This window comes from Leucopleurus acutus (assembly GCF_964270905.1).
Source record: "Leucopleurus acutus genome assembly, chromosome: 15".
Lineage (NCBI taxonomy): Eukaryota > Metazoa > Chordata > Mammalia > Artiodactyla > Delphinidae > Leucopleurus > Leucopleurus acutus.
In genome coordinates, this window is record NC_139157.1 from 30232693 (window position 1) to 30254028 (window position 21336).

At 38.5% G+C, this 21336-nt stretch overlaps 1 protein-coding gene across 1 annotated transcript; it reads left to right on the plus strand.

The window, feature by feature from the left end:
* Positions 1–734: 734 nt before the first annotated feature.
* On the plus strand, positions 735–20394 carry LOC309971928 (pantetheinase). The gene is made up of 7 exons (XM_082855353.1): positions 735–954; positions 2449–2579; positions 8159–8351; positions 9043–9334; positions 9768–10129; positions 16413–16583; positions 17581–20394. The coding sequence occupies exons 1-7, from the start codon at positions 742–744 to the stop codon at positions 17761–17763; spliced, it is 1545 nt and encodes a 514-aa protein (XP_082711479.1). The 5' UTR covers positions 735–741; the 3' UTR covers positions 17764–20394.
* The last annotated feature ends 942 nt before the right edge of the window (positions 20395–21336 follow it).

The window sequence follows — 21336 nt, forward strand, 5'->3', positions numbered from 1 at the left end:
GTGAACAAAGTATGAAGCTCAAATATTCACATGATGATATTAATAATAATTTCAAAATTGAAAAGTTGTTTTTCAAATTATTTACATAGACTACTAGGTGCTGAAGTTCTCAAATGTATGAATTCCAAAAATCCATGTGTTTAAGTCTTAACACGCTGTACCCCAGAAAGTGACCTTATTTGGAAATAATATCATATCAGATGTAATTCGTTAAGATGACATCTTACTGGAGTAGGGTGGGCACTAAATCCATTAACACGTGTCCTTGTAAAGAGAGGAAACTGGGACTCAGGTATGCACACAGGGAGGATACCGGGTGAAGACACACAGGGAGAAGACAGCAAAACACGGGAAAGAGGCGTGAACAGATCTTTCCCTCACAGCCCTCAGGAGGAACCAATTCTGCTGACCCCCTTCCTCTGAAATGTCTAGCCTCCAGAAATGACAGAGAATACATTTCTGTTGTTTAAGCCACCCAGTGTGTGGTACTTTGTTATGACAACCCTAGCGAAGGAAAACACATATGCATTTTCTTATTTGATCCTCAAAAACTCTTGCAAAAAAAAGGTCATTTGTTACATAAAACCTGATTACATCTACATCTATGATGTAAAACCAGAAGGCTTTCTTAAACTTAGCTTTTGTAATTTATTTTTAAAGCACTAAGTTCTGGGAACCACGTGATGTCTCCCTGTAAATATCAGGGCTTGCTCTGCTTTTCAGCAGTCGTTGGACTCCAGCATGACTATGTCTCAGTTGCTGGATTATGCGGCAATTTTCTTTCTCTGTGTCTTAACAGCCAGCTCTCTGGATACGTTTACTGCAGCTGTATATGAGCATGCAGTGATATTGCCTAATGCCACCCTGATACCGGTGTCCTATGAAGAGGCCTTGCTATTAATGAACCAAAATCTGGATCTTTTGGAGGAAGCAATCGCATCAGCATCAAAGCAGGTACCATTTCTCAAGTGTGCTGGCTTCTACGTAGAGAAAAGGGTGGGGTCTTAGGAGACAGAATCACTGTCAGGGTCAATTACACTTTTGAATGACATATGTGTCAGGGTAGCCAAGTCCTTCTTTTACGGAGTCCTCCCTGCTCCTAGTTATTAGAACAAAGACACTATTACATGCTTCCCTTGTAGTGAGAGCACCATTTTGAAAAGAACGGCTGGTTATTAAGTGGCAACAAAATTTGAGGAACTTGCTATAAATTCAACAATTTTGTTGCTCTTTTCTGCTACAGATGGAGGGTGAAGGACAGATGGGTGAGGGATCAGTTGCTATTCTTAGAGTGTTTGTGGCCTTGGTGTACTTTTGTGCTCTTAAGAGTTAGTAGGTTTTTAGGTTAGTTCATAACGCCAAGACAATGAAATGTAAATTGCATTGTGTATTATATACAGTGTGTATTATATACTTCATTCTAATTACAAGACAACAAAAGTACATATGTTAATGCATAGGAAGTCCTTGAGTTGAATGAAGGGTTAAGTTTAAGTGTGTGGTTTGGACGAATATAGTTGAAATAAGCTATTTGTAGATCAGGTAAACAAGTGATATATAAAGTCTGATGAAAGTCATGGATATATACGTATGACATATATCTATCAACATACATTCTTCTACATGCAAAGATTTAAAAAGGTTATTAAGGGGACTTCCCTGGTAGTGCAGTGGTTAAGACTCTGAGCTCCCAATGCAGGGGTCTGGGTTCAATCCCTGGTCAGGGAACTAGATCCCACATGCATGCCGCAACTAAGAGTTCGAATGCCACAACTAAGGAGCCGGTGAGCTGCAGCTAAGGAGCCTGCCTGCCGCAACTAAGACCAAGCGCAACCAAATAAATAAATTAATTAATTAGAAGGTTATTAAGAATTCTGAGGTTCTTTTTCACCTTAGTCCAACTATTTCCTTAAAGGCCACACAGCAGCTTCCAGGATGGTCCTCCTACTGAAGGTGCCCAGGTGAGCTCACGTTGTACCTCTAGGCCTGGCACCCTTCAGGTAACTGTGTCAGAGCTCCCTTCTGAGAAGCAGGAATCACATTTGCAGGGTATGAGGCAGGAAAGGCTGGGTGGAGGAGAGAGTGATAAATCAATCCTGACACACTCAGGCAAAATAATTGGCCAAAGGTCAGGGAGAGGGTTTATCCAGGGAAGAGTTAGGTTTATAGTTAACAACCACAGTGAATGGTTGAGCCTGAGAATAGCCTGGAAAAATATTAACAGCCATGAAAGGATGAAAAATTTACATAGAAATGATTACTGTGGGATTAGAAAATGAAAGTGGTTGAGCAAAGAAAATCAATTATAAAAATATAGAAAGCAAAAGAATAAGGTGGGAAAAAAAAGCCTGAATGTTTGTTCTTCAGCCACTCAGGTCCTCTTGCAGGCCCCATTTTTGACTGTTTGCTTATTTGAGAAATATTTTGATTCAGCTCCATTTTTGACAGGGTGCACATATTATTGTGACTCCAGAAGATGGTATTTACGGCTTTAACTTCAACAGGGAATCCATCTACCCATACTTGGAGGATATCCCAGACCCTCAAGTGAACTGGATCCCTTGTAATAATCCCGACAGGTAAAGAAACATATTGTGGAAAATTTAATCATGAACATGAATTTACTTTACCTGGGAAAACTTTGTAGAAGATCACTGTATAAGATTTACTATTGACTCTAAGTTTCAAGATAGTTTTATAATTTTTCATCTCCTACAGACATGTGTATTAGGAAAATGAATATGAATTACGATATCACAAAAGTCAGTGCTGTAACGTAACATAGAAATGATCAAATTCAATGTGAATTTCCACTGGGGGAATGATTTGGAGATGATAGCATAACTTAGGGCCACAGGGTGGTTGGCTAGAGGAAGAACCATATCCAAACTCACCTCTTCTGACTCCTTGCCAGTGAACAGAAAATTGTTTCCCTATGTAGGTCTGTACTTTTAAAATGAAGTGAGAAAATAGTGAAACAGAGTCACATGTCAGTTTAAGATTAAAATTTTTCCTTTCACATTAATAAGGTAGCTGGATGAGTTTAATATATATGAAATTCTTAAAGCTTAAGGTGATAACCTAGGAGGTGATATAGCAGAACTGTGTAAGTGTTTTACATCAAGTCTAGAATAAGAAATATGAAGTCTGATAAAAGTAGCACTATTGGGGCTTCCCTGGTGGCGCAGTGGTTGAGAGTCCGCCTGCCGAGGCAGGGGACGCGGGTTCGTGCCCCGGTTGGGGACGATCCCACATGCCGCAGAGCGGCTGGGCCCGGGAGCCATGTCCGTTGAGCCTGTGCATCCGGAGCCTGTGTACCGCAACGGGAGAGGCCATGACAGTGAGAAGCCCACGTATAACAAAAAAAAAAAAAAAAAAAAAAAAAAGCTATGGCGATAATCTAGGCAGAGGGATTATGGTGTTTGGATGAAGATGGTAGAAGTTTGGACATTAAGAAATGACCAGATTCCGAATAAAGTCTGAAGGTAGCTCTGACAGGTTTTGCTCAAAGATTGAATGTAGGATGAGAAATGAAGAGAGGAGTCCAGCTCCTTTACCCCTCGCATACAACAAGATATCATGCCTTGTTGAGTATGTTTGACATATCCAGAGTTGATTACTTTCTTTTCTCAAAGTCACCAACCTTTTGGAGGGGGGGGTCTGCATCACCACTTAGCCTGGGTGTTATGGGAACAGACCCTCGTTATTTCTGTTTTTAATTTTATTTATTTATTTAGCATTTATACTTCACATGCTTCCAGAAAGATCTGAGGCTTCTTACAAAATCTTATATAATTAAAAAACACAACAGTTTAGATGTAAAAACAAAGTAGAAGCTACCTGAATAAAGTAGAGGAAGTAGTGGTTACAAGGCAGCATGGCAGTGGGCTGACAATTACAGTTGAACATACAATACAGTTCTGAGAGTTCCTGGGAGGCTGAGAGGAAGAATATGACTTACAAGCTTTCATTGCCTCACAGAAGAAACCTTGTAGATTTCTTGAGAGACAAACTGTGTCTAAGAGCCTAACTCAAAGATGAATTTACTTATTCAGCTTTTTTTTCCTTGACTATTTCCTATGTACTGGGTACTCCACTGTGAGAATGAGTAGGAATTCTTGAACGAGGGACATCCTTTAATACAGCGGATGTCTGCACCTCTGATAAAGGTGATGTGGCCTGCAGATTAAAGCGTCAGTCATTAGTTCAATAAGTTAAAAAAAAAACTTGCCTAATTAGCTAGTTTGAATGAAAAAGCATTTTGATACTTGACTGCGTATTATTTTGTACTGTTGTTTCAGGGTTTTGTGTGCATACACATTTTCTCCAGTAAGATTAGAGGATTTTGAAGTGCACCAGCCATATTTTACACTGTATCTCCCACACTGTGCACTTGGACAGCTCTGCCCAGAATGTCCTTTCCCCAGATGCCTACATATCTAACATGGTGCTTTGTGTAGTGCTAGGACCCAACAACTATTTTTTGAATATTTCATAACATTTTTAAGGTTAATAAATGTCTTCTTCAATAATCGATGATTTGTATTATATTTTGAGATTGAACACTTTGAAAGCAGTCTTAGAAAATATATTTTAATTCTTCTGTTTCACCTCCTTTTTCTGTTCCCTGTAGCCCTAGGACAGAGCTCTACATACCTTAAGGTCTCAGCAAATATTAAGGATTAAGTGAGAAGCAGATTTCAGGCTCACATAAGCAAAATGCATTTTTTAAACTCCAAATCTAACAAAGAATTTTGGAGCTTTTCTGGGTATAGCAAACAGTCTGAAAAATGTAGTTTAAATCGAAATGTATTAAAATACATGATGCACTTTCAAGATTAATATAGACAGGAGGAAAATATGTAATCGGGACTGTTTTAGAAATCCAGAACAGTAAGCTTCTATTTCATGTATCTATTCTACCACTTCAGGTGATTTGAAAAGACATGGGATAAATATACTTCAAGTGGTCCAATGTATTGTATTTATACCTGCATTTCAGATATGACTTGAAGCACACAAGGGGGCAAAACTATTAAATGGTTATTTTTTACATAAATGCACTGAGATAATAATTTAAGATGCAGTTTCCTATCCTTGTTGGTCTTTTTCAGTGATACGTTTTGTGTATGATTGCTATGCTTTTTCTTATATTGCCAGCAGATGGCACGAAATTTTCTTATAGTAAGTTCTCAGATCTAATGTACAGCATGGTGACTATAGTTAACAATACCGTATTGTATATTTGAAAGTTGCTTTGGGAGTAGATTTTAAATGTTCTCACCGTAACAACAATAAAATTGTAATTCTGTGAGGTGAAGGATGATCACATTGTGGTAAGCACTTATCAATGTATACATGTATCAAATCATCACATTTTACATCTTAAACTTATACAGTGTTATATACCACTTCTATCTCAATGCAACCGGGGAAAAAACACAATAACTCCTGACTTCCCCCTCCCTTCAGCCCTTGGCAGCCATCATTCGACTTTCTTTCTCTATAATTAACCACTCTAGCTACTTCATATAAGTGGAATTGTACCTTATTTATCTTTTTGTGATTGGCTTATTTCACTTAGCATAATGCTCTTAAGGTTCATCTACAATGTAGCATGTTCAGAACTTCCTTTCCTTTTAAGGAAAGTATGAATATGAGTATGAATAATACTCTATTTTATGTATATAGTACAACATTTTGCTTGTCCATTTATCCATCAATGGATATTTGGGTTTCTTCTACCTTTTAGCTATTGTGAATAATGCTGCTGTAAACGGGAGTGTACAAACATGTCTTTGAGACCCTGCTTTCAACTTTTTGGATATATACACAAACATGTAATTGCTGGATCATATGGTAGTTCTATTTATAATTTTTTGAGGAACTGCTAGACTGGTTTCCACAGTGGCTGCACCATTTGCATTCTCATCAACAGTGCTCAAGTGTTCCAGTTTCTTCAAATCCTCACCAGCAGCTGTTCTTCTATTTTTTTTAATCGTTGCTATCTTAATGGGTTTGAGGTATCTTGTCATGGTTTTGATTAGAATTTCCCTATAATTAATGAAGTTGAGCATATTTTCATGTGCTTATTGGCCATTTGTGTATCTTCTTTGGAGAAAATTTTGTTCAAGTCTTTTGCCTATTTATTTAATTTTTTTGGCTGCGTTGGGTCTTAGTTGCGGTAACCAGGGATTGATCCTGCATCCCCTGCATTGAAAGGCAGATTCTTTACCACTGGACTACCAGAGAAGTCCCTTTTTCTTTTTTTTAATTAATTAATTAATTTTATTTTGTGTCTTTTGCCCATTTTTGAATCAGGTTTGTGTTGCTGTTGTTGATTTTTAAGAGTTCCCTTTGTATTCTGGATATTAATATACAATGTCCTTTGTTTCTCATAACCTTTTTTGATTTAAAGTCTATCTGGTCTAATATTAACATAGAATATCTTAATTTCCCCCTCACTTTTGAAGGATGGTTTTGCCAGAGACAGGGTTTTTAGTAACTGTATTATTCTTTCAACACTTTAAATATATCAGCCCATTGCTTCCTGGCCTCCAAATTGTCTGATTAAAAACTGCTGATAATCTTAGTGGAGATCCCTTGTACATTATAAATCACTTCTCTCTTGCTCCTTTCAAAATTATGATTTTGTCTTTGTCTTTTGAAAGTTTGACTATAGTGTGTCTTAATATGGGTCTCTTTGAGTTCATCCTTTTTAGAGATCATTGCCTGTTTGAGTCTGTCTTTGAATCTCTTTTGTAAATTTTCTGTTTCAGTTACTGTCATTTTCAGCCCCAGAATTTGGGGTGGGGGGCGGGTTTTCTATCTCTTTATTGATATTTCCATTTTGTTCATACATCATTATCTTGACTTTCTCCATGTCTTTCTTTAGTTCTTTGAACATCGTTAAGACAGTTGTCTTAAAGTCTTTGTCCAGCAGGTATGCCATATGGTCTTTCTCCAGGATAGTTTTTATTGGTTTATTTTTTCCCTTTGAATGGGTCATATTTTCCTGTTTGTATGCCTTATGATTTTTTATTGATAAGTGGGCATCTGAATCTTATAATGTGATAACTCTGGAAATCAAATTCTCCCTGTTTTCCAGGGTTTTATGTCTTTTGTTTGTTTGTTTTGATTGTTGTAGGCTGTCTCCATGCTGGGAATAAGCTTAAAGTCTTCTCAGGTTTTTTCTTAGTCTATGACTTTCCCTGGGCATATGCAGTGATTTTCTGAATTCTGTATAGTTGTTGCTTTTCCATGTCCTAGTCCTTTAATGTCTGGCTCCAAGAAGGGGTAAAAAAGAAGGTACTGGTGCTTTAAATCCCCTAGAAGTCGTTTCAGCCAGTGGGGGAAGTACTTGCAACAGTATATGTAATAATGGCCTGTCTCTGTGTGTGTACCTCCATGAACAGAGCAGTTAGCAGTGATCAGAACCAGACCCTTGGTATCTGGAAGACAGGATCCTTATGGCCCACCCTGCTCCTACAAACTGCTCCAAGAACACCTGCATGGCTGCCTGCAATGGGGTGGGTTGCAGGGGCTGGGGCATGGATAGCCCCTGCTGAGCTAAGAGCTTAAATTGACTCAACCTGACTGCAATTTATCTTCCAAGCATTTCCCTGGAAGTTTCATGTCTTTTAATAGCCTCCAGATTTCCAAAATAATTATGTCAGCTAGATTCCTGTAGGGCAAATTTTATCTAGGTAGAGAGATGGATTCCTGGCGCTTCCTACTCTGCCACCTTTCCACAATCATCCTACTTCCAAAATGTTGTTCTTTCATTCAAAGTATTTTTTAATACCTCTTTTCTTTCAGACATGTGTTCGGTGAACAGGAGATGTGTGTCTTTGCCCCCAAATATCTATAAGATGTGACATACAAGATGAGCACATAAATGAATATATGATTACAGATGATGATAAATGTCATAAGAATATACATGGCCTGGAGTCTTATCCTAGAATAGTTTCCTAGAACCAAATTCCCACAAGCATGGACTTCCTCTGAAGTCTCTTCTTGTTTTAATCCTTCCCTTCTATCTATGCTATGTAGAATTTATTTTTGTGTATATCACGTAAGTTCAGGCAACTATCATTCTGAATTTAATTAAACACTAAGTTTGATTTTTTTTCCTCTTCCAATGAACACATATCAGATTTGGTCGCAGCCCAGTGCAAGAAAGGCTCAGCTGTCTGGCCAAGGACAACTCCATCTACGTCGTGGCAAACATTGGAGACAAGAAGCCATGCAATGCCAGTGACCCTCACTGTCCCCCTGATGGTCGTTACCAATACAACACTGATGTGGTGTTTGATTCTGAGGGGAAATTGGTGGCCCGCTACCATAAGGTAGAATTCATTTGCAGATAATTCAACTACTGAATTGCTTACCAAAATAAAGTGGATAAGAAGGGAAAAAAATCACCATTGTTGATAATGACAAGCTTACTTTAAAAGCAGAGGAGAGACAAAGCATAGAAAGTAATGATTATTTGTGGTAAGGTACTAGAAAAGGGAGGTGTCCTGTTCATTTAAGAACACAGGAACGTGTCATTAGGAGTATGTGATAATCAGTAGAAGCTACCTGTTTTGAAATAAAATGTTGCCTTTTGGACTTTGTCCTTTTAATGACATGCCCTGACAAAGGGTCAAAGCTAAAATGAAAAACTCCTTACCAGATAGACTTGGTTTTAAAGAGAAAGGAGGAAAGAAAGTTCTTTGTCCGCAGAAAATTGTTATGTGTTCTTGGCAAATAGAAGTTATCTGTTTCACTCCTATGTCTCTAATATTCGAGAAGGTCTTAATAGATAAGGATTCCCTTCTACAGATCTATCAGATGTGGAAATTAAACCAAAGGCATAGTAATCCTATCAGCATAGTGATCTTTGATTTTCTAACACTCTTTCCCTGCAGAGACAGTGGTGGTAGATGAGATTGGCACTGTTTAGTAGATGTGAGCTTGCACTCTTTTAGATGCAGTGATATCCAGGCCAACTTCTTAAAAGAGATTTTCCCCCCCATCATCTTCTGTTTATTGCAGCAAAATCTTTTCTTGGGTGAAGATCAGTTCAATGCACCCAAGGAACCTGAGGTCGTGACTTTCAACACCACGTTTGGAAAGTTTGGCATTTTCACGTGCTTTGATATTCTCTTCCATGATCCTGCTGTGACTCTGGTAAAAGATTTCCACGTGGACACCATACTCTTCCCGACAGCTTGGATGAATGTTTTGCCACATTTGTCAGCTATTGAATTCCACTCAGCTTGGGCTATGGGCATGGGAGTCAACTTCCTTGCATCCAATTTACATTACCCCTCAAAGAAAATGACAGGTAACGTGTCATCTTTAAGATTTTGGTGTAATCAAAAAACGAAAAAAAAATCATGTTCTTTCTAGCTAACATGTACTCCTCAATACAATGTTTTCTAGCTCTTAGTGGTTGCACATCTAGCTGGTGACACGCTGTAGAATCAATCTCAACCTAAATTGTTTCATAAATTGATTTAGTTTTATTCAACTTGAATGTACACTCTTTTTGTTTTTTTCAAAATTTACGACTTCCTACATGAAACTCTTCTTGGCTTCTTGGTGACATACTCTATTGGATTTCATCTCACCTATCTGTCCTTATCAACATATTTTACTGAAATTAATGAAATATATAGCTTAGAGAAAGTAAAATGTTAACATGAGTTTAGAATAACAATAACAACTATGCAACCCCTTTTTGCTTTACTGTTTTAAATGTCATTTCCAATTTCCAGGAAGTGGCATCTACGCACCTGATTCTCCAAGAGCATTTCATTATGATATGAAGACAGAGGAGGGAAAACTCCTCCTCTCACAACTGGCCTCCCACCCACACCCCACAGCAGTAGTGAATTGGACTTCTTATGCAAGTGGTATAGAAGCCCCCTCAAAGGGAAACCAGGAATTTAAGGGCATCATCTTTTTTGACGAGTTCACCTTCTTGGAGCTCAAAGGAGTCACAGGAAATTACACAGTTTGTCAGAAAGATCTCTGCTGTCATCTAAGTTACAAGATGTCTGAGAAGAGATCAGATGAAGTTTATGTACTAGGGGCATTTGATGGACTACATACTGTGGAAGGGAGCTATTATTTACAGGTAATGATTCTTTTGGTGGCAGGGGAATTACTGGATAAAACAGGACACTCAGTTAAATTTGAATTTCAGATAAACAATGAATTAATTTTATTATAAGTATGTCCCACTTTGGGGGACATGTATATACTGAAAATTGGTTGTTTATTTGAAATTCCAATTTATTGGGTATCCTGAATTTTTACTTGCTAAAACTTGCAGTCTTAGATGTCAGTCCAGTTTTAAACTGGTTGGGAAAAGGCAGAACATTCACTTGCAGTCCCAGTGTTTAAAATGATATATTAATCAAATTACAGATAATTTTAATGAATAATTAACGTCTAATATTTCCTGCCTGAACTTATCAAGGCATTTCCCATTTACGGTCACTAATGCCTATCTTGTTTTATAAGAAGCTTCAGACTGAGTATGTCCCGGAGACATATAGAGCTGACCTCTGTGATGTACAGTAGAACAGCTGCAAAGATTCAGACATCTCACAGCTCTCAACATAAAGGGGGAGCTATTATAGCCAGTTGAGGTGGAACCCTTAAGAACAAGCTGCTTCCATGTTTCTCTCATTCTGCTCTTCTTTTCCTTGATCTGGCCTCCATCCTATCTCACCCAGATTATTGCAGTATCCTCCTAAGAGGGCTTCCCATTGATAGTTTCAGTTCCATCCAGTTCATTCTTTACACTATAATTACAAAAATCATGGAACACCATTTCTGATTATTTCCCTCACTTGCTTAAAATTCCTCACTGTTTTCTACTTGGCAAATCAAATTCCTTAACATAAAAGACTCAGGAAGTCTTAACATGTGCTTTTTCCTACTCTCTGTCCTCATCTGTCACTTCTACCCCCATGTACCCTGGGCTTCTATCATATTGAGACATTTCCCATCTACAGTGTGTCAGCATCTGTAGAACCTCCGGATGTTTGCACAGTTTTTTTTGTTGTTGTTTTTTTGATGGCCCCCAGCTACTCAACACTCATAGTGCTTTACAGGTGTTATCTTCTCCAAGGTGGCTTCTCTGACACTCCCACTCCCCAAGCTGGGTTAGGTAACTCCTTTATATATTCCCAAATATCCTATGGTTAACTTTTTCAAAGACATATCATGTCAAATTATGTACATACTTGTTTGAGACTGAAAGCCTTTTGAGTGCTGGAACCATGCCCACTGTGTAGCATTTTGTTTGCTGTATGATAAGCACCTCTACCAAAGCTTGTTCATTTTGGCAAACATTTATCGAGTGCCAAATACATATCAGGCCTATATTTGGTGCTAATGTGATGAAGATGAATAAGTATGGACCCTCCTCTTGAGGAATTTAGTAGGGGAGAAAGACAGATGAACATAATTTCAGTACAGGTTGGCATGTGATAGAACAAAGGCATATTTTGCTATAGAAATACTAAGGAGCTTCACTTAGCCTAATTTGGGGATCCAGGGAAGTTTCTGAAGACATGCTGCTTGAACTTATGCTATTTTATCCAGGTGAAAAAAAGTGGGAGGGAATTCTAGGTGGGGTTAAGAGCCTGAGCAGGGGGGTGGATATGTCAAAAAGCAGGGTATGCTGGGACAAGCAAGCAGCTGACTGTCACTGAAATGTAGCATAAGAAGCAAGGATGGGTGGAAGATGAGCATAGAGGCAGGATCACATCCTGCAGGATCTTACCTCTCATTTCTAAGATGTGGACTTCATTCCATCAGTGATGGGTTTCTGTTGGAAGGTGTTCAGCAGGGGAATGATGTGATCACATCTGTTTTTGAGTAGATTGTTCTGGTTGCCCTACGGATCATGGAACATAGGACAAAATGACTAGTTAGATTATGAAAATAGTCCTATCAGGACCTGAACCAAGATTATGTTCATAGGAATAAAAGCAGGGTATGGAGTCAAGAAATATTTAGAAAACTAAACTTAGTAACTAATTTGACATGGAACAGGAAAGCAGAAAGAAGGATCTAGAATGTACCAGGTTTCTGGCAAGAGTGGCTGGATGAAATGTGATGCTTTGACAGATCAGGATTCAAGAGGAGGAGCAAATTGGATGGGAGTGGGGAAGATGTTCAATTCAGCTTTGGATGTGCTGGTTTTTAATTACTTTGGGGACATTCAGTTGGAGCCATCCAATAGGCTGTTGAATATATGGGTCTGATACTTTAGGGAGATACGAGATTTAGAAATATTGTTTTGAAAACCAGCAGGAAAAAGGTGGTGGTAAACCCACAAGAGTGAATTGCAAAAGCTGACTAAAACTGTGAACAGTGAGCTAAAGGTGGAAGCTTTTGAAACTCCTGTGTTTGGGCAGGAAATAAACAGAAGAATAGGAACATGCAAATATGTTTGAGAAATAAAGGAGAACTTAGAGAGTACTCTCATGGAAGGAAAGGAAGCAGACTCTCAGAGGGAGGAAATTTTGAAGTGTATTTGTGCAATATGTTTACCATTATTGAATGAATGAGTATAAATTTGGTGGAATCTCCTGGGCTCATAATGATAGAGTGAAAGACAGATTACAGTGGGTTGAAAAGTCAAAGGGAGGTGAGATATTGAAAGAGTGAGTCAATATTTCTTCTGCAAAAATCTTGTCTGATACAGGAAGAAAGGAAACAAGGTAGAAGCTAGACAGAGAGGCCCATGCTTTTTTTGTTTTGTGTTCTCCCAATAGATGAGAGAAACATGATTATCTTTATAGGCCTAAGGGAAAGAGCAGCAAGAAAGGAAAGGATGAAAATATCGGCGGAATCAATATTTCTTATCAGTGCTCTGAGGTGCTAGAAGAAAGGTGAAAAAAATGGTATAAAAAACACAGGTAGAAAATGTCCAATGATTGGAAATTAGTTTAAAAAATTATGTTGTAGAAGAATATTTATTGCCATATAAATATTATCATATATTATGCAGCATATTGACATATATTGCATTATATATGTGGTATATATATGGTATTATACTGCCATATTTTTAAAATTAAAAAATTGTGATTATTTTCTTTTATTATTTTGTGATCTAGTTTTAAGTTTAAAAAGCTGGTTAAAACACAAGACAGCAGTCTCTCAGCTCTTCCTCCCTCTTTTCCATCCTTCCCTCTCAGTCTTGTCTGCTTCTCTGCCTGCCCCAGAGTCTTGGTTCCACTTGAGGGGATCGGTGGTAGGTCTCTTCTTGGTGTTGGGAGGTTGGTTAGTGCTGTCAAGTGAAACGAAGTCCTCTGTTATTATTGCTGGACAGTGATCCCCTAGCTAAGCGACTGGTGCCAGACAGGTTTTCGAATTTAAAATTCTAAATTTAGAAGCTTTCTTCATGGATATGATGACTTTTTAGGGTTACCAAAACTGACTAAAAGCTCTGAGCCTGTGGGTGATACTTGCCAATTTTAAGCTTCACAGAGGGACGGTCTAGCTGGGCTTTTGATTAGGGGAATCCCTGAGGTAAGTGTCTTTAAAGACTTCCCTTTGTGATGATTACGTTTTCCAGGTTTCAAAATTCTTCTATTTCCCGGCTTCCCTGGTGGCGCAGTGGTTGAGAGTCCGCTTGCCGATGCAGGGAACACGGGTTCGTGTCCCGGACCGGTAGAATCCCACGTGCCGTGGAGCGGCTGGGCCCGTGAGCCATGGCTGCTGGGCCTGCGCGTCCGGAGCCTGTGCTCCGCGGTGGGAGAGGCCACAACAGTGAGAGGCCCGCGTACCGCAAAAAAAAAAAAAAAAAAAAAAAATTCTTCTATTTCCCTTCCTGAATAATTTAACAAATAAAAACACAGGATGCCCAGAGTTCAGATAAACAGCAACTTAAAAAAAAATAAGTATGTCCATGCAATAGTTGGGACATATTTATACTAAAAACTGGGTTTAGTTTTTTTAGTTTATCTGAACTTCAGATTTAACTGGGACTCCTGTCCTGTAATTTATCTGGCAACCCTATTCCTGAAGGATAAATGCCTTTTTTGACAGCATTTAGAGAGTCAAGTGAGGGAAATGGCCTTGCAGGGTGGAGGGAGGTGGTTTTACCATTCAGTTTGATTCATTCAAGGAATCCCCTTCAATTATGTCTTTCAAAACCTCCATCTAAACATCGTCTGCTTTACCCTCTCTGGAAATAAGTATTCCATCTTTTACTGGAACAGGGAAAGGGTAGCTGCCCATCCATGGGTGGGGACTCAGCACTGAGGCATTCTTAACAACTTCCCACAAATTTTCCTTTCTTCAAGCAACCCAATTCACTCCCAGCTCCTGAGGTACCTAGTGCTTGCAGAGATGGAAACTTTTGAGTATTCTCAAAAGTTTAGATAGGTTGATTCTTAGCTTTCCCCACAGCTAGTTCAGAACTTGGCTTTCTTAGGTCTGTTAAATCAGTTACCATTTTTTAAATTGAACTTTAGTTGATTTATAATATAGTGTTAGTTTCAGATGTACGACGTAGTGACTCAGTATGTTTGCAGATTAAATTCCATTATAGGTTGTTACAAGATAATAGGTGTAATTCCCTGTGCTATACAGTGTACATTTGTTGCTTATCTATTTTATGTATAGTAACGTGTATCTGTTAATCCCATAACCTAATTTGTCCCTCAAACCTTCCTTCTTCCCTTTGGTAACCACAAGTTTGTTTTCTATATCTATGAGTCTGTTTCAGTTTTTTGTTTTTTACACATTCATTTGTATCATTTTTTTTTTTTTTTTGCGGTATGCGGGCCTCTCACTGTTGTGGCATCTCCCATTGCGGAGCACAGGCTCCAGACGTGCAGGCTCAGTGGCCATGGCTCACGGGCCTAGCTGCTCTGCGGCATGTGGGATCCTCCCGTGTCCCCTGCATCGGCAGGCAGACTCTCAACCACTGCGCCACCAGGGAAGCCCTGTATCATTTTTTAGATTCCACATTCTCTGTCTGACTTATTTCACTAAGTATAATATTCTCTAGGTCCATCCACGTTGCTGAAAATGGTAATATTTCATTCTTTTTTATGGCTTAGTAATATTCCATTGTATATATGTACCTCATCTTTTTTTTTCTTTTTAAATTTATTTATTTTTGGCTGTGTTGGGTCTTCATTTCTGTGTGAGGGCTTTCTCTAGTTGTGGCAAGCGGGGGCCACTCTTCATCACGGTACGCAGCCCTCTCACTATCGTGGCCTCTCTTGTTGCGGAGCACAGGCTCCAGACGCGCAGGCTCAGTAGTTGTGGCTCATGGGCCTAGTTGCTCCGCAGCATGTGGGATCTTCCCAGACCAGGGCTCAAACCCATGTCCTCTGCATTGGCAGGCAGATTCTCAACCACTGCACCACCAGGGAAGCCCTGTACCTCATCTTCTTAATCCAATAGTCTGTTAATGGGCACTTGGGCTGCTTCCTCAGTTACCATTTTTGCATCAACACCCCAAATTCTAAACTTGTGCCATAATCTATCCTCCTGTTCTCCTAACCTTGTGGGTTTAGATCTTCGAAAAATAATAATAATAATAATAAAGTTGGATTTAGTAGGATTGCAAGGGAACAAAACTGAAGCATGTGTTCATTCTACCTTTATCTGAAAGTTATTTGTATCCCATCTTGACACACTTGCCCTAAAACGCTTGCTCTCCAACTTCAAAAGTGGAAGCAGGGAGACCAGTTAAGGGCTATTGCTTTAGTCAGGCAAGAAATAAAGGTGGCTTGGAGGAAAGCTTTGAAGATGCAGTACCGATGGAGTTAAATGAAGATGGATCTTCCTTTTGGGGACTTTGCATCTGCATGGTGAGGTGATACATACACTTAAATTTACATGCAAATAGCTATGTATTGTAGTGTAGTATAGTATAACTATGTAGGATAACAAGAGCTGTTATCATTATCCTGCTCAGGTATAAGGTATGTGACTTTTCCAGATCACAAGAGTTGTCTCTAGATCAATTCTAGGACTCAGTACAGATTTAAAGTTCCTTCATTGTTAGAAATAGGCACTAAGGTAGAAATTAAACTAGTGTCTAAACATTTTAAAAATAATCAAACACTTTTGATTATTAAAAACATGGCTAACTTGAAAACAATCAGGGTATAATTGTTCATGACTGTAGACCAAGGATCTAATTATTTCTTTACGTGGTTTAATCTGTTTACAGTGAACTACAGAAAGCACTAGGGTCTGAAGTCCTTTATTTTTATTACTAGTTGCAATAGTATTCAGCAACGAACCAGATTAATCTAATGAGGAAGTAATACTATAACAAACATTATAAACAAAGGGGCATAGGCACTTTTTTCTAGGTCAAGAGAATGTTTCAACTGGCTTTCCTAAGACTTATTGTTTTGTTTTTACGTTCCTAGATTTGTACTCTGTTGAAGTGTAAAACAATGGACTTACACACTTGTGGTGATTCAGTTGAAACTGCTTCCACCAGGTTTGAAATGTTCTCCCTCAGTGGCACTTTTGAAACCCAGTATGTCTTTCCTGAGGTGTTGCTGAGTGGAATTCAGCTTGCACCTGGAGAATTTCAGGTACGATTTTTTGCTTAATATTGCCAACTCATTTTATGTAAGAAGAAGCATCTTTTGAGTAGAAAACCTGCCCAAGTGCTTACAGATATCATGAAAACCTTCATTTGGAAAGGGTAGAATTGTCCTTAGGGCTCACCAAGGACACTGAGGACATGGGATCTCTTGTCTAAATTTCCCTTAGAGAAAAATGAGCATGTCCTTGAGAATAAAGAAATATATCTTATTGTGGGGACTTCAGGGAGTGGGCTGGGGTGTTTGAGGTCGGTCAAGTAGAAAGAAGACTCAAGAAGAGTTTCAGGACCAGTCCCACCAGAGGAAGCCTCTTTGTGTCACTGGGGAGGGATGGCCTAGGACACCGTGTGACCATCAGAGAAAAGGAAAGAAGGAAAAGCTTAGAGAGAATTGGACAGTCGCTGAATTGGCAAGAAAGCAAAACTTTTTTTTCTGTTAATATGCAAGAAATAATTTATTACTGTGCAAGTGCTCTGTCCAGCCACATTCTCCTACTGACTTTTCCTGCAGGTCCCGCTCTCATTCCCCTCTCCTCTTCCAAACAGTTGCTGTGGGGAGTTGTGGACAATAGGCAGGTAGGGAGGCTGTGGTGAGTGAGTGTCAGGGATGATAGAGGCTCAGCCCATAACCCCCTTAGTCAAGCCCGCCTGACCCTTCGGAGGAGTCTTTTTCTTGTCGGAGAGAACAAGATTTCTCTCTTATTTATTCTCAGATCCATTGTTTTATGTTTATTAACTCATCAGATGCTCTCTCAGAGTAAATTATAAGATATAGATTATGGGCATTTCAATAATAAATGGATCAGTGCCAATTCCATAGCTCCAATTTTTCTTATACTCTGTACAATTTCACATATTTCAGATGGAATAGAATCTGGCCATTATTTCTACTGTTTCTTCATCCAGTTGTACTGAATTTTAAGAGTATGTTGTGAGGTTGTATAACTGAAAGTTATTCTCAGTCAACTTCCCTGTGTTTTAAATAGGTGTCAAGTGACGGACGCTTGTGCAGCCGGAAGCCACTGTCTGGACCTATCTTGACAGTAACTCTGTTTGGAAGGTTATATGAGAAGGATAGTGCCCCAAATGCTTTCTCAGACCTCATGGCACAGGCACTGAGAGTAATGCTCATAGTTGTCATACCTATTGTGTACTCATTAGGTTGGTAGAATATTTACATTTTCTCTCTTTTACTTCAGATCATTTAAGTGGATGTGAGAAGAAGAATGGGTCTGGGATTTTGATAATAGTGGTCATGGTCTGTCATATCAGTGAATTACTAATACGTTTTTTCTTTTGTTTAGACAAATACACACACACACACACACACACACACACACACACACACACACACACACGACAATATAAGCCAGATAAATAGTGAAAGAATTTTGAAAGGTAAAATCTGTAAAATGAGAACAACAATTATACCCACCTGTTAGGTTTTTTTTGGTGAGAATTAAATGTTACTGCAGTTAAAGTACTTAGACAAGTTCCCTCTCATGGAAAGCACTCTATATATGTTAGCTATTACAATGATATAGGACTATCACAGAAAAACCAACTGTGATGTATTTATTGCTAAAATTATATCACCTCTGATTGTACAAAGTACATATATTTTCCAACAGTTCAGCCACTCTGCATATTTCAGTTAGAAAACCAATGAACTCAACATCAGCCAGTTGGGTGTGGCTTGATATCTAGCACTAAGGTATCCCAGAAGGCAGCTGGGCTTCCATCTAGGAATTTGCTCAAGGGCCTTAATGATTTTTATGTGCTTTTCAGTGGTGATTTCCTGCTTATTTAGTGCTTTGCCTATCTTGTCAATCTGTGAGCAAGCTAACAGCGTGGCTCTAAAATAGACATTTATCAAATCTGGCCTGTTATTCTGTTTTTGCATGAGCTAAGAAAGGTTTTTATGTTTATAAAGGTTTGAAAAAGAAAATAAAAAGAAGACATTTTGTGACACATGAGAATTATTTGAAATTCAAAATTCAGTCTCCACACCTAAAGTTTTATTGAACACAGTCATGTTTATTTGTTTAGTATTTTTGATGGTTGTTTTCATGCTACAATTGTGGAATGGAGTAGATGTGATAGAGACCACATGGCTAAAAAGGGTGAAAATATTTACTACATTTACAGAAAAACATTGCTGTCCCCTGCTCTAAAGTATTAAATAACAATGGATTATAGTATTGAAAACCTTTAATACAAATCAATAGGCAAATAGTCCTTGAGTGTCTTTCTTATAATTCTTCCACCCAAGGAGAAATAAAATATTTCAATTTGCTTTCTGTTGTATTAACACCACAAAAGGATTACCTTTAATAATTTATGATCAAATATGCCTATTAGGCTAATACCCCAAACAAGTGAATATAATTTTTATAAACATGATTAATATCTAATCATTATAAGGTACCACATCATAGTCTTTTGTTGCATTGGTATGTCCTAAAATTTTTGAAAGAAATTGTTAGTTTTTATTTTCAAATTTTTCCTGGAGATCAACTAAGAACTACTTATATTAATATACTATCTGATATTTTTCTCTGTGACAACTTTGCTTACTTGTCTTAGAATGATTTTTCTTAAAGTTTAACATTGCAGCAGTGAATTCACTTTAAAAAATGTTATTTACTACATCCATACCTAGCTCTGATTACTTTTTCACTCTGGATTTCTTTCATGCATATATGTTTTTAATCATAGTTTTTTGGGTTTTTTTTTTTTGCGGTACGCGAGCCTCTCACTGTTGTGGCTTCTCCCGTTGCGGAGCACAGGCTCCGGATGCGCAGGCTCAGTGGCTATGGCTCACGGACCCAGCCGCTCTGCGGCATGTGGGATCCTCCCGGACCGGGGCACGAACCCGTGTCCCATGCATCGGCAGGTGGACTCTCAACCACTGAGCCACCAGGGAAGCCCTTAATCATAGTTTTGATGTGCTTTTTAACTGTAATTTTTCTTTCATCTGCATAAAATATTTGTGATGCTCTTTTGATACAAACAACGCAATTCTAAGAAAGACCAATGCTCAAATATACTTTAAAAAAATAATCTATCTATTTATACCTTGACGAATGTAAATGGTCCAGAGAGAAACTTTGACCCTTCCTCATTTAATGATATAATTTACGTTATCAACTTCATGATGATGTAACACACACACACTCACACACACACACACTCTCTCTCTCTCTCTCTCTCTCTCTCTCTCTCTCTCTCTCTCTGTCTCACTGTGGCAGCCCATTCCAAGATGCCCCCAATGATCCTCACCTCCAGTCTCCATGGAGAGATTCTCCATGATTAACTCTTCTGCTCTTATTTCTTGTACAATTTCTGAGCCTTATCGCCTACAATAAGTCTGAACTCATTACCACTTTTATTATAACACGTATCTTTTACTCTGTTCTGCTGAAGACTCCCAACAATTTTATTTATGTAATATGTTAGTTATTTTCCTAAACAATACATTTCAGTTCTCTTGTGAGCTGAATTATGTGTCCCTGAAATTCATACATTGAAGTCCTAACTCCATACCTGAGAACATGACTGTATTTGGAGATAGGGTTTTAAAGAAGTAAAATGAGGTCGTTAGGGTGGGCCCTCATCCAATATGACTGGTGTTCTTATAAGAAAAGCAGATTAGGGCACAGACATGCACAGAGGGGAGACCATGTGAAGACACAGAGGAAGATGGCTATCTACAAGCCAAGGAGAGAGGCCCTCAGAAGAAATCAATCATGCTGACACTTCTAGCCTCCAGAATGAGAAAATAAATTTCTGTTGTTTAAGCCTGTCTGTGGTACTTTATTATGGCAGCCCTAGCAAACTTATACATATTCCAACACCCTCCCTCCACCTTGATTTTTCACCATTAATTGAACCTTGAACAAAATGTTTACCTAGTAAGAATATCCAGCTAGCCTGGCTCCCCAAGACTCCACTAGATATTCTTAGAGAAGCATTGCTGATGAAATGATAGTGAAGTCACCATCTTATTGGAGATCTTCTGGAGTTAGGAAACCAGAAAGTCATATTGATGAAATTACGCAGTCAGTCTGGCAACAAACACGTTCTCTTTTAGTAACAGCAGAATCTCTTGACATTATACAACTTAGTGAAACAAAGAACATCTTTGAAGTCAAATCATCTCTCACCTGACAGAGTATCCACATAGCCCTGATACAAACCTCACAATGTACAAAACATGACCTTCTACAAGGGAAAGCAGGGCACTGGCAGCAGTGATCCACGCCAGCAGTGACCCACGCCAGCAGTGCACCCTTTTGAAATAGACATTTTTGTGGCAGATACTTTTCCTAAAAAATACTATATAATCCAATAAATATATAAGTAAAATTCATCTTGTGCTTTTGGACGACATTAACTGACTTAAAAAAAAAACCTATTTGAAAATAAGGAAGCTCCTTATGTATTTAGGAATAGGAATCAGCATAATAAGCCTCAATACCGTCCTACAATTTTAGTTTAAAACAGAAAACATGCTGATGCATATCAGTAATAGGTTTAAAATACTGAAGGCTTCAAAAAACCCTAAATGTTTCTTTTTCTCTTCAATCTTAACAAATGTATTAGTTATCCATTGTGACATGTTATCCATTGTGACATAACAAGTTGCACCAAACCTAACACCTTAAAACAATAAACACTATCTTATACAATTTCTTAGAGTGAGGATTACTTCAGGAATTGACACTACTAGGAAAAAGGGT

What these genes read in the sequence shown, in the direction of transcription:
- LOC309971928 (XM_082855353.1), top strand. Translation starts at nt 742, where the DNA reads ATGACTATGTCTCAGTTGCTGGATTATGCGGCAATTTTCTTTCTCTGT. An exon ending in TGGTGGCCCGCTACCATAAG is followed by an intron (nt 8,352 to 9,042) that starts GTAGAATTCATT and finishes TGTTTATTGCAG; the next exon opens with CAAAATCTTTTCTTGGGTGA. An exon ending in AAGGGAGCTATTATTTACAG is followed by an intron (nt 10,130 to 16,412) that starts GTAATGATTCTT and finishes TTACGTTCCTAG; the next exon opens with ATTTGTACTCTGTTGAAGTG.